The 18,633-nt window shown below is 42.9% G+C and overlaps 1 protein-coding gene across 2 annotated transcripts in view; it reads right to left on the reverse strand.

Moving 5' to 3' along the window:
* EGFLAM (EGF like, fibronectin type III and laminin G domains) overlaps positions 1-18,633 on the reverse strand; it is a 111,262-nt gene that overhangs the window by 53,941 nt on the left and 38,688 nt on the right. For both annotated transcript variants that reach the window (XM_083402737.1, XM_083402738.1), the window contains 4 exons: positions 16,283-16,309; positions 13,563-13,680; positions 12,760-12,895; positions 4,904-5,070 (listed from right to left, as the gene is read on the reverse strand). In XM_083402737.1, the coding sequence (XP_083258863.1) occupies positions 4,904-5,070; positions 12,760-12,895; positions 13,563-13,680; positions 16,283-16,309 (448 nt within the window). The remainder of the gene's footprint in view (positions 1-4,903; positions 5,071-12,759; positions 12,896-13,562; positions 13,681-16,282; positions 16,310-18,633) is intronic.

An 18,633-nucleotide genomic window follows, 5' to 3' on the forward strand; every position in this document is an offset into this window, starting at 1 on the left:
GGTTGGAAGGCTCCACCTAGTCCAACTCATTGCAATGCAGCTGTCCCATATGGGGATCAATCCTGCAACCATGGCATTATCAGCACCATGCTCTAACCAAGTGAGATATCTGGTAATGATTAAGTTAAATGTCAAAAAACCAAACAACCACCACCAAAGACTGCTTACCCCACCAAAACAAAAGCAGAGGCTAGGGGCTTGTACACTGCAAAGACCTCTGGGCAAATGGAATGGACAGAGATATGTTGCACAAACACACATAGTCCCTGAAGGCCAAGCTATCTAGAATCAGAGACCGAAGGCAGCTTCGTCCTTCCTTATAATCAAGCTTCCATGAGCTGCTTGTTACTGTTCCCTATAGGAGTGAATGGCAACTATGCCTCTCTCTTGAAAGTAAATGTATGGATGAACATGGAATTAAGACTCAGAATGAGTTAAATGCCCCTCCTGCACACAGTGACTTTGTGATTCCAGCCTTTGGGAACAAAACCTGTTTCTCCACAGCCCCAAGTGGCTTTTCTCTTCAGTTACACAAGCAAGGGTAAAATGGTCAAAAGGCTGCATATCCAAAACAGCAAAACACATATACACAAGACACACAACACTTGGGCCCAGGCTACCTGAGAGATTGCCTCTCCCTGTTCAAACCTGCCTGGGTGTTAGGATCCTCAGTTGAGAATGGGGCTGCTTTCATATTATGGAATTCTCTCCCAGGAGAAATAAGATTGACTCCCTTTTTGCTATCCTTTCGCGATCCTGTTCAGGTCTTTGAAAACTAAGGAGCAGACAATGTTGATCACTGGGCTGCTGTCAGGGCAAAAAAGTATTTTAATTGCAGGTTTTGGTGTATTTTAGCTATTGTTCTGAGCTAGTTTGCTTTCATTACTTTGTGTTTTAGAACGCTATTTTTAAATGTTGGAAGCCACCCTGAATCCCAACTGGGGAGACAATAATAAATACCTAACAGAAGAAATAAATATATGAATAAATATGCCTGTGATACGTCCAAGAGATGCCAGTGCATTTTGGCTCTCCACTGACAGCAGCTGCCTAAAATTAAGCTCAGGTGTGAAAGAATGTGAGTCTGGAGAAGCAGGGGAATGACTAGGGCTGATTCTGCTTCATAAGCAACAGAAGAAGCTGAGGAAGGGCCAAACAAAGAGAAACAGCCTGGGTGCAATAGGAGGAGCAAAAAATAATAATACTGGAAAAATAAGATTGTAATAATTGTTAGTTGGCTTTTAGAAAAGGACAGGGAATGATAGGTTGTCTTCCATCTTCCTCCATGATGAATCAGGGGGCTTAGATCCAAGAGCAGAGACCAAGAGTGGCTACAAGCCCTGTTTCTTAACATGGGAGGGAACTGAGAATACTCAAAGGTTGTGGTCCTGTAAAGAACACCACCAAGTAGTGATATATGGAAGTGAGAGCTGGACCATAAAGAAGGCTGATCGCTGAAGAATTGATTCTTTTGAATTATGGTGCTGGAGGAGACTCTTGAGAGTCCCATGGACTGCAAGAAGATCAAACCTATCCATTCTGAAGGAAATAAGCCCTGAGTGCTCACTTGAAGGACAGATTGTGAAGCTGAGGCTCCAATACTTTGGCCACCTCATGAGAAGAGGAGACTTCCTGGTAAAGACCCTGATGTTGGGAAAGATGGAGGGCACAAGGAGAAGGGGACGACAGAGGATGAGATGGTTGTATAGTGTTTCGGAAGCTACCAGCATGAGTTTAACCAAACTGCGGGAGGCAGTGGAAGACAGGAGTGCCTGGCGTGCTCTGGTCCATGGGGTCACGAAGAGTCGGACACGACTAAACGACTAAACAACAACAACAAAGAATACCACAACACTCCATTCTCTCCCCCACCACCCACACCACAAAGCAATCTAGATATTCAGGCAGCTTCTTGCATAGTCAGATTGCATGGTTCAAGATAGCTCTGGGCCCACATTGCAGATTGATGGGAGAGATCTGGCAGGTTCCCTCTAGTTCAGGCACCCCCAAACTCGGCCCTCCAGATGTTTGGGAACTGCAACTCCCATCATCCCTAGCTAACAGGACCAGTGGTCAGGGATGATGGGAATTGTAGTCCCAAAACATGTGGAGGGCCAAGTTTGGGGGTGCCTGCTCTAGTTCATGGGCCGCCACTATACGAGCACCTAACAGAAAGTGGCTTTTTATATATCATACATATCAATATTATTGTTGTTATACAGTGGTACCTCGGGTTAAGTACTTAATTCATTCTAGAGGTCCATACTTAACCTGAAACTGTTCGTAACCTGAAGCATCACTTTAGCTAATGGGGCCTCCTGCTGCTGCCACACCGCCGAAGCACAATTTCTGTTCTCATCCTGAAGCAAAGTTCTTAACCTGAAGCAATATTTGTGGGTTAGCGGAGTCTGTAACCTGAAGCGTATGTAACCCAAGGTACCACTGTACAGCATTATTATTGTTATTGTGATAAGCTATAACTGAGCTTCTGTGTTAAGAGGAGCCAATCATACCCAAAACAGCAGAGGAAAAGACATCTATCTTTGGATACAGAAGGATCTGAAAAATTTATGTCTAAAGATAAACAGGATGTGGGAAGAGCGTGTGTCCAGCAACAAAGACAGATGACCTTCTGTGAGGAATTCCAGACTACAAATTCCATAGAGCAGATTGCACCTGGAAGAGGTTTCCATAAACATTCTGTTTGGAAGTTAAATTTAAACCCAAGAAACTTCAACGGGTATCATAATTCTAAAGATTCTGAACAACTTGCAACGAAGTTGTCCCACTGGGACCAAGGAATGAAGGCCAAGACCACAGGAGATGAAAGAGGCTGGCATGAAAAGGAAGTTTGGATTAAAAAAATAGCACTGCTAACAAAACCCACCCCAATAGAATTCAGGTTTAACATTTCAAGTCTGATAATTCAGAATACTGCTCTCTTTCCCAAACCCACCATGGTTTTTAATGAATCCTTCTGCTCAGCTTCATCCTGAACTTGCGGCCAGTTTTCATTTTTGTCCACACACAGGATGGGACTCAACAAGAAATGGCATCCCCGTCAAAACTCCCCACTCCTCCATGAACTTCTCTGTGTTTTGATGCCATTACATCAGCGCTAGCCCTAGCTATTTCCTGCCTGCAATGAAGGACAAGATGGCAGCTCACCTGGTTCCATATTTGTAAACCATTTAAAGCACTTTGACACCACTTTAACAGCCATGGCTTCCCCCAAAGAGTCCTGGAAGCTAAGGGTGATGACCTCACAGATCTGTACTTCTCAACACCCTCAACAAACTGCAGTTCCCAGATTTCTCCATGACTGTTAAAGTGGTATAAGAGTGCTTTAAATGTACAGTGGAATCTTGGTTTGCAAACGCCTCTGTTGTCGTACATTTCAGTTCTCGAACGCCAAAAACATGGAAGTAAATGCTTCCGTTTTTGAACGTTTTTTGGAACCCGAACGTGCGACACGGCTTCCGGTGAGTGCAAGAAGCTCTTACAACCAATGGGAAGCCACACCTCAGTTTTTGAACGTTTTAGAAGCTGGACAGGAAGCAGATGTGACCTCACTTCCTACACAGGTGATGGGACAGCATCTTTCACTGCATACCAGCTACTGGTGCACAGGGTGAGTCACATGACACACACTGTTCTGTTCTCCAACCCTTCTCCCTGCCTGCAGAATCTGCCACGAAGAGCCTGGGTTCCTCTGTCTAATGGCAGGGCTGGCCATGGACTACAGTTGACTTTCCTCACACCAAAGACAGCCAGTGACATGAAGTGGGATAGGGAAACAACCAGAGTAGAGTCATCAGGGGGACTCGGGGTAAGCTGTACAAGAATGGACTGCTGGTTCAGGTACGCGGGTGGCGCTGTGGGTTAAACCACAGAGCCTAGGACTTGCTGATCAGAAGATTGGCGGTTCGAATCCCCACAACGGGGTGAGCTCCCGTTGCTCAGTCTCTGCTCCTTCCAACCTAGCAGTTCGGAAGCACGTCAAAGTGCAAGTAGATAAATAGGTACCACTCCAGCGGGAAGATAAACGGTGTTTCTGTGTGCTGCTCTGGTTCACCAGAAGTGGCTTAGTCATGCTGGCCACATGACCTGTACACTGGCTCCCTCGGCCAATAAAGCGAGATGAGCGCCGCAACCCCAGAGTCAGCCACGACTGGACCTAATGGTCAGGGGTCCCTTTACCTTTACCTTAGCTATACTTCACATAGCTTTTATTTCTGCTCTTGCATCCTCAAAGAGCGTGGGGGTTTTCAAAATTCAAGGCATGCAGGCAGGATAGCCAAAGGCTGAAGAGACGACAACCCTCACACACGCATGCACAACAACAACAATGAAAGAGTCCAATGTTCACTCCACAACATCTGATCCAAAAACGGACGCAAACTGGCTCATCCCATTACCCGCCCCTCAGTCAGTGCTCAAAGTTGTGCAAGCACCTCCAACCTTCTGTCACAGCATCACAGGTTTACTTTGGTCTTTTTCTGTAGTCGTTTTTAAATTGTGCACGCAATATATACAATTCCGTTTTAAAGAACTGCAGGAGAAAGTGAATAACAGGCCTGTCTGTGTTTCTTCTCCCTAAGATGCTTGCTTATCAATTCCGTATGTAGCTGCTATAAAACAAAAAAATGAGAATTCTGTGGTTGCAAGGGAGAAGCGTGAGGCTGCTTTCTAGCCTGGGGCTTCCTTTAATTGCACCCATGGCTTGACTGTTACAGAATTCTGGAAGCTGCTAACCTCCAGGTAGTCGGCGAGGCCAGATTCAGGGAGCATAGGAACAGGGAAGAAGGGAGTGTTTAAAAAATACCATCAGTGGCTAAAGAGAGTTCTCCGCCACCGTGAATATTTTAAGTGCCAAACAATCAAAGAAGGATATTCTACTCACTGAACATTCTGATAGCATCACTGGGAGCACTAGGCAGGCTGGATCCATATGAATTTGACGCTCGGACTGCAAACTGGTACTTGTTGTTTGGAGTGAGGCCCTTCAGAACCATGGAGTCCATTTGGATCTGCTCTCTAATTACTGTCCAATTGGCGTCGAGATCAGGTCTGATTAGGATGAGCAAAGAAGACACAAGGTGTAATTCAAATCCGCCAAGTCAATCAGCTGAAGCCAAATATTTGCAAATGTTAAGAGATTTACTGAACTTGTCATTCTAAACTGGAATTAATGCTATGAAACTTGACTGCTGTAAATGTACTGGTGTCTCCTGGATGTTCTGATTTTAAGTAAACCTCACACATTAAATCCCAAGTCCATTGCCATTTCAGGTCAAAAAAGAAAAGAAAAACCCAGTGAACATTTCCTATAAGCTACCAAATATGATGGTAAAATACTGCATACCATTGCATGCCACCTATGCCAAATATGAAATACTGAAATCAAACATTGGATATTTTTTGTACCCAGGTTCAAAATGTAAAAATGATCTGCTGTGACTTATGATACAGGCGTGTGCAGTATTGATTTAGCTATGACTGTATCTACAGAAATATACTTTGATCCACTCTGCCTACCAGAACAGAAATGTTGTACTTGCCAGTGAATGTCTGTTCTTCTCAAAGAAAGGAGGATAGCTAGCATGGGGATTAGGGTCCTTGGGACTTGGAAACAGCCTCCAGCTGCTGTGTACAGAGGAGAGGGACCTCTCTCAACTCCCAGACCCTTCATTCCAACGAGAAGTGTCAAAATAAGAGAACTCTAAAAATGAACACATTCCTACCATGGAGGCAAAAAGATTAAGAACAACCTCCAAGGGACACCGTTGCAAAGTTGTGCAGCTCACAGTCACACAACCTTAGAACTAAGAATGCTGAGGTTGCCAGGGAGAGTCTCTTTCATCCATCGCATGCCTGGGTGAACAGGAACGCTTTTAACTTTCTCTTGAATGTCAATAGTGTGCAAAAGAGGGATGCACACATCTTGCCAAGGAGGGCATGCCACTAATGGGGAGCCATCACTAAGAAGGCCCTGCCATGGGTCAATACCAAGTGGGATATTCCCAGGAAGAAACAGAAGCGAAACCACACAGAGAAATTGTGTAATTAGGTGTGAACTAATGAATAGATACTAAGTAAAGAAGGGTGGAACATTATTTTAATATAGGATCACAGCAGAGAGACAACGATGGAAAGACTTATTATTGTTTAACATGAAGGAATGATTGTTGAAGTTACTGGAGACAAAGTTGATTGATTAGAGAAAATTATTGCTGACATTTATTAATAATAATTAGAGAAGCCCTCTTGGACTTTTTGTTTAAAAAGGAAAATGAATTAATCAATTTAGGTTGAAGACTGGGAAAATATTGCCTAACAGAAAGTAGATCAGCTAGATGTCATTCTAGAGCAGGGGTCAGCAACCTGCGGCCCATGGGCCACAAGTGGCCAACAGAAGTTGTTTAAATGGCCTACGAGCCGTCCCTGAACCAAGCCTCCCACTCGGTGACTCCCCGCGCGCTGCGCTAAACCGGCGCAGCACAGAGTGGGGACTCGCTTCTGGGACACCGGAAATTGTGTCTGCACAGACACGATCCAGCCCACGAAGCGATGTCCGCAGGAGTGAACCAACCCAAGCGATGTAAACCTTGCCAACCCCTGTTCTAGAGTGAATATTTTGAATCATTTCTTTTATGTAACAAACAGATGGAAAACTGGAAGTCCCTTTTGTTTTTCTTCTGATCTTCACTTTTCTTTTTGATTTGAATATTTTTATTTTCCTTTGGTGGCTTATTTTCCCTTTCTCTCCTTGCTTTTGTTTTCGTTTAGATCGGTTTCTTCTCTTTTATTGTATCATGAAAAAGCTTTAATAAAATTTTATTTTAAAAAGCAGCAGCAGCTGGGAGATGTTAATGGGAGAAATAAAGGAGGACTGGCATGTCAGGAACCCAGCTACAATGCTGGAGGGGTTACACTGTCTTCTATGGGGCATCTCCCACACTTTTATGGGGCGGGGAGGCAAGCAGGAGAGCACCCCACATCATCCCACTGAAGTCTTTCCAGTTGAAGTGCCTGAAAATAACAAGGACTGAAATGACATCTAAAGGGAAAATAAAGCTGCTGTCCACCCCATATCCTTGTAATATTTATGGCAGGAAATAACCTCCAAGGTTCAGATCTACTATTGTTTATATGCAGAACTAGTTGCAAACAACTCTGGCAATATTCTAATGAAAACAACAGTCCAAGGCAGGCAGGCTGTGTATTCCTTATTTATTTGGAGCCTAGCAAGGGCTGCCAAAATTCTTTTATCAGCCAGTATCACTCGAGGGTCACTTCAGTTGAGCAAGAAGGGTGGACACAAATTGGAACTGTTCTGTTTCAGCTTGGTCAGTACTCTGTGAACTGGAGAAACCAAATTCTCTGGTCACAGGAGACCAAAGAAAAAACCTCTACACAACAGCCCAAGGAAGGATGACTCACCTCTAAAATATTGTCTTGTCTGAAACCTCTGTGCCGGTTCTAAGAAAATAAATTTTCTCCAGACATGTTGCTTCCCCCATGCTAAGAAGAAAAAGATGGCCTAATGATGTGCACCTACCTGAACATTCAACTTTTAATTTTTATACAAACCGAGGGCCTCCACCATTTTTACTAATTAAGAGCATCTGTTCACTTTTCTTTGTTTAACAGCAGTCTTCGTTTTTATAGGTGGATGGTTTCCCCCCCCCCCCACTCTTTAATACAGCTTCTTCTTAAAATGGCATTCTACACACAATGCCAACTGCTCATGGGACAGAAAACAGATATCGGAAGGCAATCTGTTGTCATTTACACACTAAACCATTGGGGGCACAAAAATGTAGTTTTTCTCAATCCAGAATCATTCACATTTATAATCAATGTGCTGATTCCAATCTAGATCCAGCTGTCCACAAGGGTGGGCCTAGCTACTTGATACATGTTTCAACACTCTCCTCTTAATTAGGTTATCCATGCCTATTTCTCCTTGCACATGCAAAGAGGAAGCGGTGATGGTAATCTTGGTATATGGCCACCCATGTCATTGGGCTGCTGTGAATACAACTCCCATTGCCGGGAACTCCTATATCATTTTTCATCTGTTCTCAAATGGGCACACTGTGAAGTAAAGCAAATCAATCGCCCATCAGCTTTTGCTTTCAGAATGAAGCCAGTTTCTCATAAGGTGCTTTTCGGGGGCAAAAACTATGCAGGTTGATCTAGATTGTCTGCAGACTACATGGAAAATACAAGTACAGTGGTACCTTGGTTTAAGAACAGCTTAGTTTATGAACAACTTGGATTAAGAATGTGGCAAACCTGGAAGTAGGTGTTTTGGTTTGTAAACTTTGCCTTGGAAGCGGAACATGTTCCGCTTTCTGTTGAGTGTGTTCCATTTTTAAATTGAGTCCCCTGCTGCTATGGGAAAGCATGCCTTGGTTTAAGAACACTTTGATGTAAGAACAGACTTCCAGAACGGATTAAGTTTGTAAACCAAGGTACCACTGTATGTGGCTTACTTTGATTCTAGAATAAAATGTGTGCATGCGGCCTCATTTTAAGCTGCTGTTTGATCTCTCTCTCGCTATACACACACACACACACACACATATATATATATATGCACCAAACAGCCTATAAAGCTTTAAGGCCAAAATACTATAATATAGCATCTTAAGACGCCCCAGTGAACAAATCATCCAGAAGGCTTTGAGGAACAATTTTGGCTCTCAAATGGCCTTGATAGAAATTCTGTAACAGTGTTGAAGTGCCAACTACAAATATATGAACTACTACATACCAGGCACCTGCAGGTGTATCTGGGAGGAGAATTTTATCTCGTACCATTTTATCTTACACGTACCATCTGCTTTTTCCCTTTACAACCATTCCTTCTGATTAATGTCCAACTGAATTTGGAAAGAGGTTCTTTTTTTCCCCCTGATGCAAAAGTGCAATGTTTAGACTTCTTTCTTCTGGAAATGTGGGAGAATAATTTTCCTGTAAAAACATCTGCTAGCAATCTGAAATATATAATTCTCAAGTCCATAATGCAGGGCTCACGCTTAGCTGAACCAACAAGCTCCGTTTGGGGAGGGCCCTGTTCTTGCACTTCTATGAATCCTAGTAATTAGTTAAATGCCAGTAATGGTGAATTCACAATTATGAAAAATACTCTGCCTATGGTGTAATTCACAGAATGTTACAAATTACACATTCCCATATTTTATTAGACCTGTTTCTCCAAAGCTGGGCAAGGAAGATGGAAATTATGCTAACAATGTCAGCATCCATCTCATCTTATACAGTTTCCTTTCATTTTCATCAATCTTCATTTAGCTTAGAGTACATATGTACACTTTAGCCCTCGTCTTATTTGTCTTCCCAGACAGTCAGTAGGGTATAGTATTTTCTGAACAAAGACCAAAAGTGGAAAAAAAATCCTGGCTTTACAGGGTGTGATCCCAGACTTCCAAAGCCTAATTATGATATCCTGTCTCTGCTGCTTTACGAGGGTACAGTTCTAAACCTAGAAGTCCAATTAAGTTCAGCAGAACTTGCTACAGTAGACATGTATAAGGTTGCACTACCCATAAAAGAAATCTAAAATGCATATGTAGCAAAAAAGCACATATACTACCACAGTCATGAATGCACATGTGTCTACTACGTCGTCTTCTTTGGCGATCACTCATATTTGGGTAAAAAAGTCTTCCATAAACATGGTTTTAACAATGAGTCCGTAAGTGACTGTGGAGGCCAATTCTGGATCCACACGTCCTTCCACAGTGGGGTCATAGGTTTCTGGGTGGGAGTTGATCACGGTGAAGGTTTGCCAAGCATGCCTTCCTCTTAGCACATTTCTCCTTCTCGTCCTGAGTTCAAGCGTCTTCAAAGCCCATGACACCTTTGGGAAAGGCTGTTCTCCAACTGGAGCGCTTGCAGGCCAGTGTTTCCTAGTTGTCAGTGTTTATGCTACTTTTTTTTTCTTGCATTGAGATAGTCCTTAAACCTCTTTTGTTGACCACCAGCATTACGCATCCATAAGTTCAGAATAGAGGAGTTGCTTTGGAAGACAATAATCAGGCACCCGCACATCATGACCAGTCCAACGAAGTTGATGTTGAAGAATCATTGATTCAACACCGGTGATCTTTGCTTCTTCCAGTACACTGGCATTAGTTCGCCTGTACTCCCAGGTGATGTGTAAAAATTTTCAGAGACACTGTTGATGGAATCTTTCGAGGCGTTGGAGATGGCGTTTAGAAGTGGTTCATGTTTCACAAGCGTACAGTAAGGTTGGTAGTATAATAGCTTTGTAAACAAGCATTTTGGTTTCCCTGTGAATGTCCCGATCCTCAAACATGTGTCTACATTACAACCAAGCTGTATATAAATCTTGTGAAATAAAAATAAATTACAAATCATGAAGCTCTACATAAGGATCTGTTTGCATATGCTCCCTATCAATGGACATGAAACACTTGCATGCTTAGGATTTTCATATGTACATCAGAATGGATATGAAACTGCAGAAGATGCAAATGTTTCCAGACCTTATTCTAATAGAGAAAATTTCAGAACCCCCCCCCCTCTCTCTCTCTCTCTCTCACACACACACACACACACACAATCCTTCATCTCCCACCATCCTGTCCATATCCCATTCTATGGCTACTTAACTGTCTCTTTGTCTCAGCCATTATGTGCCTTGTGTTTTTAAACAGGGGGTTTCAGGACAACTGATTTAATGTTACAGCACACAATGAATTTCTGGATGGCTGGGTAACAATTTGGGGGGTCAAAGATACAGGATCCACATGAAATCCAGTCTAATCCCTACAGACCACCAAAAGCCATGAGTTGCACAACAGAATAATGTCAGTGCAGTAAAACACGTTTAATTTACAGTTTCTTGGCTTCCAAATCAAGATGCAGTCTTGGGTCATGGGAAAACACAAGTTTCAGAATGGGGTTACATACACACAGGGAGAATTTGGAAACCACTCATTTGCAGAACTAAAATGTATTAAGCTGATTTGAATATATCTGAGTTGATAGCAGAGAAAACTGTGCAAAAGCACCAAAACTCCTCTTAGGAACACAATAGGGACAAGCATTTAGAAGTGATTTACTAGCGTTCTGGGGGGTACACATAATAAACATAATTTTTAAAAAAATTAAAACAAGTCAGAACGAAATATCTTAATTCAAATGGAGAATATTTAACTTGCTTTAAGATGGCAACTGTCTTACACAAATAAACTAAGAATGAAATACATAGAGAGAGATATAAATAGATATATTCAACATGAATGGCTCATGGATATAGCAAAATGGTTAGGACATTTCCAAAATGGGTAGAAAGCTGAAATTTGTCCAAGGTAACCTAATTACTATGTAAGCCTGAACCTTGGATATTTTTGCATCTAATAGTCAAATGCACAATAACAGCCAGCACTTTGGTAGGGAACAAGACAATATAGATATACAATGGAATACAGGTGTATATGTGGGGGAGTTCCCTGTTTCACACAGCTGATTGATGCTCAGACTGGGAGGTGACCTGCAGTGGCAGCCAGGAACATGAGTCAGAAACAAGATAGTCTCATGTAAGATATAATGGAAATGCGTAGGAGTGCCTTTCCACCAAACACCTTCAAGAATCGGTCTAACAGATTTTTACTTTTCATAGCCAATGGCCATTACACCTTTAACAATCATCACAACGGGAGAAGAAACATCTCCAGCAGTGACCACAAATATATGTCTTGCAGAAGGCAAGCTGCCTTGACTAGTATTTAGCACCATATGCATTCAGGTAAATCATGTAATGAAATGCGTTAGTCGCATTTCTAAGCAAAACATTATTATGATGGCTTTGAGCATTTCACATTTTCCTGGAAATGCAAGATCACCGTGACCCAGACAACAATTTGCAAACAAACATAAAATGGCTATCCTGAAGATGGTTAACAATACACAAAATAAATCACATTCATGATAAGCACAGCTGTTGTCCATCTGTGTTCACCAAAAGGCTCCACACCTGCTCAACCGACTTGCACAAACAAGGTGTCAAGGCAATCATCTGTATATTGAACTTAACAAAATGTACCCATTCACTCTTTTCTAAGTTCCCACTCACCTGCCTGGCATAAGGCGGCCAAGAACAACTGAGATTTGGCAGCCAAGGGGCCGTGACTCCACTTCCTGCTCATTTCCAGCTTGACATCTAAACAGGTGAGCTTGCTGATGCTCAAAGGTGAATGCAATAATATGAAACACCTATTTCAAACAACTAGAACATGGCGTTATATATCCCTAAACTCACAGCCACTGAAAGTTGGGAGAAATAACGTGGTTTTGCAAAGCTTTGGAAGGATGTTGAGCTTTCCAAGTGTCTCCAGAGGAAAAGGAGTTGTAGAGAGCAACAGAAATGGCTGCTGGTCCCAATGGCTTCAAATTACCTCCATTATCAGAGGCAGTATGCTTCTGGTCCTGTTTGCAGGCTTACCATAGGCCCCTGGCTGGTCAATGTGGGAACAGAAGGCTGGACTAGATGAGCCTTTGGTGTGATCCAGCAGGACACTGATTATGTTCTCTGTATGCTCTCGCTGTCCAAAGAGGAGCACATGAAAAGATTCAATAGGACATAAGAAGGGAAGGAGCTTTCTTTGGGCCCAAGACATTTGAATGAATGAATAAATGAGAACCAACTTCCACCTAGAATGAGCCAAGAGTGTACGCAAATGCGAATCCTATAAGCAAAATCACCTTATAAATTCCACTGTGTAGTACTGAATTGGGGAACTTCCTTCACTGGGTCCTGGTTTCCACGACAAAGCAACTTCTGAGTCAGAAACGACCAGTACTTGAGGCTGGTATGGTGGATCTGGAGGCATGCATTTATCTAAAACAGAAGAAGAGCATGTGTCTGCCAATCATACCATGTCATCAATCACTTTGGAGAATCCCAGAAAGTACTTCTTGCTGTGGCAAACACATCTATACAACTCTATTTTTAAAGGTACCGGACATCTCATCAGAATCTTTTGTTGGCTTCCTTAGTTCACAGTTACCTCCAGCTCCTGCAACCCACTTTCTTTCCCCTAGACCTAGTGGCTGTAGTTAGTGCCACAGGACAGTGATAGAGCGCATGTTTTTTCATTCCAAAGGTCCCAGATCCAACTCCTGGCATCTCCAGGTCAACGAAGTGCCTGGCTGTGACAAGGAGGCAGCCTTGCAGGCCAGAAACTGTATGAAGCAAAGCAAATGCTTCGATGCCCTTGTGGAGACATTTCAAGGACGTTTACGAAGGTTCCAAGAAACCACATCAGGCTGCATTTCTCCTTTTAAATCTTTAATAGCACTCCTGGCTGTTTTGCCAATACATCTACATCTTGCCCTCTCACCAGCAGTACTTCTGAAATCTTCATCCCCCTCCATCCCCAGCTGCAATTTGCACGCTGTACCCTCTCGCTGTCAGCATGCATTCACCTGCCAGCAAAACACAATGCCTGGGATTATCTCTGCCCCAACCGGCATCCACAATAGCAAGCTATTCGCTCAGCTTTTACCTTGCGATAAAGTCGTTACATTTCTGGGCATGCTGGGTCTGCCTTTTCCTGCCCAGCCGTAAGCTCCTACACTTACACGGTGGAAAGTGCCCGGCTTCAAATCTCCAATGACAACTTCCTGTTTGAAATATAAATTGGGGAGAAATATATATATGTATTTTTTAAAAAATACAAATAACTGTTTGATTATAAGTAAAATCTTGTGTGGTCCAGCAGAGTTAGACAAATCCTCTTTCTGCTAGAAATGGCAACTTCAGGCTGAATTTGTTCATTTTCTTATTAAGGGGATGTTTAAGCCACCCTTCAGCAACCAAGGCAGCACACAGTTAAAAGAATAACGCTAAGCAACTAAAACCTCCACACTTCAAAGAACAAAACTATCCAATAAGAAGTCTTCCACTATAAAACAACATTAAAGTACAGGAGCAGCACCAACCAAGAATAAACCCAGGCTAAAACAGCAATAAAAATTGTAACTATCTGACTTGAGGAAATGTCTGGGCAAAGCTTTTTTTAAAAATCTCAGCTACTCAGGAGAGGGTATTCCAAAATGTAAAGGGCCACAACCAAGAAGGCCTCTCTCAAATGGCAGTGGGCCTGGAAGAAGGACTTAAATATCCATTGCAAGGTTCAAGAAGGCTCATGTGGAAGAAGGCAGCCCTTTGGATCACCATCCCCAAGTTCTTTAGGTCCTCGCCTTCTCCCCATAATGGGTAGTAGAGGAAATGCAAGACATGATATCATCACATTGTGAGTTTCTGCAGGTCCCTTTCCAATGCAAGCAGCAGCCAAAAATATGGACTAGAGGGCCAAAATGTGTATGATGAGGTCACATCCTAGATTTCAGGCAGAGGGTCTTCTCAGTAGTGGCGCCCACCTTGTGAACGCCCTCCCATCAAGGAAATAAACAACTACCGGGCTTTCAGAAGACACCTGAAGACAGCCCTGTTTAGGGAAGTTTTTAATGTCTGATCTTTTATCGTGTTTTTAATACTCTGTTGGGAGCCACCCAGAGTGGCTAGGGAAACCCAGCCAGATGGGTGGGGTATAAATAATAAACTGTTATTATTATTTCCTTAACTATGTGATGGCTAGTGCAACCTTCCCAAATCTGGCACCTTCTTGCTGTTTTCAACTACAACTCCCATAAGCCCCAGCCAGGAATGATGAGAGTTGTAATCCAAAACATCAAGAGGATACTAGGTTAAGGAAGGAAAGAGAAACTCAACACAGGACTGGTGTTGTTGGTAGCAATCCCATGATCAGCACTTCATCCAGTTCTGGGTTCCAATTAGAGTGTGCCTTTCCTTTTCTTTTTGAGCGTGTAAACAACTACAAGTAAGGTCAAGCATTTCCCCTGAAAAATTCTCCTGAGGGAGTCGTATCTGTTTGGCCTACACCCATCTCTCAGCACAGTTCCGACGTCTGTGCTGGAAGTAAATTTGCCGCTGACAGAGGTTTGCTGTCAAAAGCAAAGTTACGCCACATCCTCCTCCAGCATCAAAAGCAACTAAGTGCACGATCTAGTTTAATTTTAAACCCACAGCAGTGCGAAGAGAAATTCTAACCTCACTGACGCCCACAAGGACACAATGGAAACAGATGTGCTGACATTTTTACCAAACAGAACCCAAGTTGTACGTTTTAGTCTGTCCTTTGGATAACACAGCTCAGAGCTGCTAAATCTGAGGCGAATGTCATAGGCTCCGACTGCCCCTACACAGAGTCCCTGTGTCCCAGTCTCTGTCAGTGGTAAATCACAGTCTAGGACTAGTCTAACGGATGCATATTGATGGCCAAAATGACTTGAAGTAAGAGCACTTGGAAAATTCAGTTATGACACATCAGAATCATTTCTGCAAACTTTGTCAGTGCTCTTCCTTCCCTGCCCCTCTTGTTTGCAGATACCTAAAATCTTACTCACAGTACATGGAAAATTACAGAAAACTTCAGAACAGCTTGAAATTCTATTTCCAGGTGCAGAAAACTAATGATTTGCCTGCCAAATCTCATTGTGTTCTTCTCTCCACCCCCCTTCTTTTAACTCTCTCTCTTTGCATTTGTCAGAAAGATTCACATGAAGACCTTGCCATGGCTTCTTCATTTTCACCCCCAGGTCAACGAGGGGTGGGGAGAAAAGAAAATGGCTTTCTCTACTAAAGTCGTGATTTGGACTCAATAATAATAATAATAATAATAATAATAATAATAATAATAATTTTATTATTTATACCCCGCCCATCTGGCTGAGTTTCCCCAGCCACTCTGGGCGGCTTCCAATCAAGTGTTAAAAACAATACAGGATTAAATATTAAAAACTTCCCTAAACAGGGCTGCCTTCAGATGTCTTTTAAAAAGAAGATAGCTGCTTATTTCCTTCACATCTGAAGGGAGGGCATTCCACAGGGCGGGCACCACTACCGAGAAGGCCCTCTGTCTGGTTCCCTGTAACCTCACTTCTAGAGTCCAAGCTCTCGGGCACACATGTTCCGGCTACTGAAAGATCACTTGTTTTTTTTTCACCAGCAACAACCATCCATCTCTCTTGAGGGAGGAAGAAGGAAGAACAACAGAGGCGTTTCTATCTTGCCTGCTAGTCATTTACCAGAGCTGGAGAATACTGGCCATAAATGCTGTGGCGGGGTTTGGAAAAGGTAAGTGGAAATTGGCCACTTTGCCCAGAAATGTAAAAAAATAATCTCCGGAAATATAATACTTACAAAAATGGCTTGCCCATCCATTTGACCCTGGTAGAAGGAAAAGAAAAAGAACTTCTTAATGAAGTGCCATAATTAAATAAACATATCGGATTAAACATATTGGCTGCAATACGCACGTTTTTGCAAAGCAATATTCCCTAACGTAATACATGTTATATGCTATTTTCAAAAAACATATACATTTACATTTACCCTAGAAATTGTGTTTTTGTACACATTACTTGGCTGGAGAACTGTATCTCAAAAGTAAGAAAAGAATGAACACTGAAGGATGGCTCACGAATGGTTCCTGAAAGTGAATATTAGATAAGCTCACTTTTAAATGTGAGCTGAACCAAACTCCCAGGCAAGTGGCAATACTTAACTCCACGCCACTGAAGTGTCAGCCACTGATTTCTGCATAGCAAATGCACAGGAGCCAACCAGCAGGCAACCCCAGGTCAGAACAAGAGGAGGCAGCAGAAAAGAGTGAGGCAAACCCCCTTTCCTTCTGAAGTGGGACCCTGAGAAGGGAGCAAGGATGCCGAAAAAGACACAAGAAAACACAATGCAAAGAAAAGAAGGTGCCAAGAGGCGGAAATGCAGAAATTTGGGTCCTGGTCTTCCCTGGGGTATTTCCATCACTTGCCATTTTGCAACATATGCTCACGCAAGGCTTGGTGTCTCTAAGAATAAGGCATCTAGCCCAGAATCCTGTTCTCAGTGTGGCCAACCAGATGCCTATGGCAAGCCTCAAAACAATACCTAACTGCAACAACACAACTGGTGCAGTGTTTAAGAGCGGTAGACTCGTAATCTGGTGAACCGGGTTCGTGTCTCCGCTCCTCCACATGCAGCTGCTGGGTGACCTTGGGCTAGTCACACTTCTCTGAAGTCTCTCAGCCTCACTCAGCTCACAGAGTGTTTGTTGTGGGCGAGGAAGGGAAAGGAGATTTTGTTAGCCACTTTGAGACTCCTTCGGGTAGTGATAAAGCAGGATATCAAATCCAAACTCCTCTTCTTCTTCTCACTTGTGGTTCTCAGCAACTGTTATTCAGGGATATATACTGCCTCTGACAGCTGAGGCAGAACACAAACTTACCCTGAATGAATTTGTCTAATCCTCTTTTAAAGGCCTCACTACTTTTAGGGGTATGAGAATTTCTCTTCAAATAATAAACCTATAAGCCAGGAATTATACACTAGCAAACAGGAGCATCGGGTGTCTGCTATTTTAAAATTCCACCCACAAGGATCAAGTCCTGTTAGCACACAAAGCAAGCAGGATTGCTGTTCATAGCTTGCTTTTGTTCACCCACTTACTTTTCCATTCCTGCTGCATAAAAACGGGCCTGAGCACACCCTAGAAAGACTTTTGTGCATGGAAGAGCTCTGATCGGTCCCACATGGCACAGTTCACTGGGAATGACCAACAGAGCTGTTCACTTACTCGTATATTTTTCCACACACATGCAGATGTCTCCTTAATTAAAATGCCATACTTAAAGTCAGTTTGTAACAAGGCTACCACATGTTTTTAATTTAGACAGCCATGTTTCCCAGATTACAATTTCTGAAATTATATATATATATATATTTAGAAAATAGGGGGGAAAACAAAAATGGAAGATAATAGTAAAGTCAGACATTGGTTTTCTTATAGAACACACAATTAGGCCTAGTAACATCAAGTCTGTTTTCTGAGAGGCTGCTGGGACTTTTTAACAGTTGCATGGCACCAAGAGATGCAATAGGTGCAGCTCCTCCCAAAACAAAGAGGGATGCAGAGAGAGGGATGCTGCTGCCGTGCCTCCGGAGCACAATTTCTGTTCTCATCCCGAAGCAAAGTTCTTAACCCAAGGTACTATTTCTGGATTAGCGGAGTCTGTAACCAGAAGCGTATGTAACCTGAAGCGTATGTAACCCAAGGTACCACTGTACTTCTATATCTCCTGCCCAAGGGTAGAAGATTAAAGAGGTGATGGCCGGGGTGTGAGTCATCCCTGAGAATTTTTCTCGCTCTCCTAAGGCAACGATCCCATGTGATGTCATCTAGCAGGCTCAAGGGACAGCCCATGATATCATGTGCTGTATCCACCACCCTCTATAGAGACTTTCTGTCCGTGGCTGTCAGGCCAGCATACCACACTGTGATACAATATGAAAGGACACTTTCTATTGTGGACCGGTCAAAGGAGTTCATCAGTTGTTGTTTAACATTATTCTTTTGCAAGACCCCGAGGAAATGGAGTCTCTGTTGGGCCTTTCTGACCACCTGAGTTATGTAGATCTTCCAAGCGAGGTCCTCACTAAGGTAAACTCCCAGGAATACTCCCAGGAATCCACACAGCTCCCCCCCCCCCAAATATACA

The sequence above is a fragment of the Podarcis tiliguerta genome (assembly GCF_965153285.1).
Source record: "Podarcis tiliguerta genome assembly, chromosome: 11".
Classification (NCBI taxonomy): Eukaryota; Metazoa; Chordata; class Lepidosauria; order Squamata; family Lacertidae; genus Podarcis; species Podarcis tiliguerta.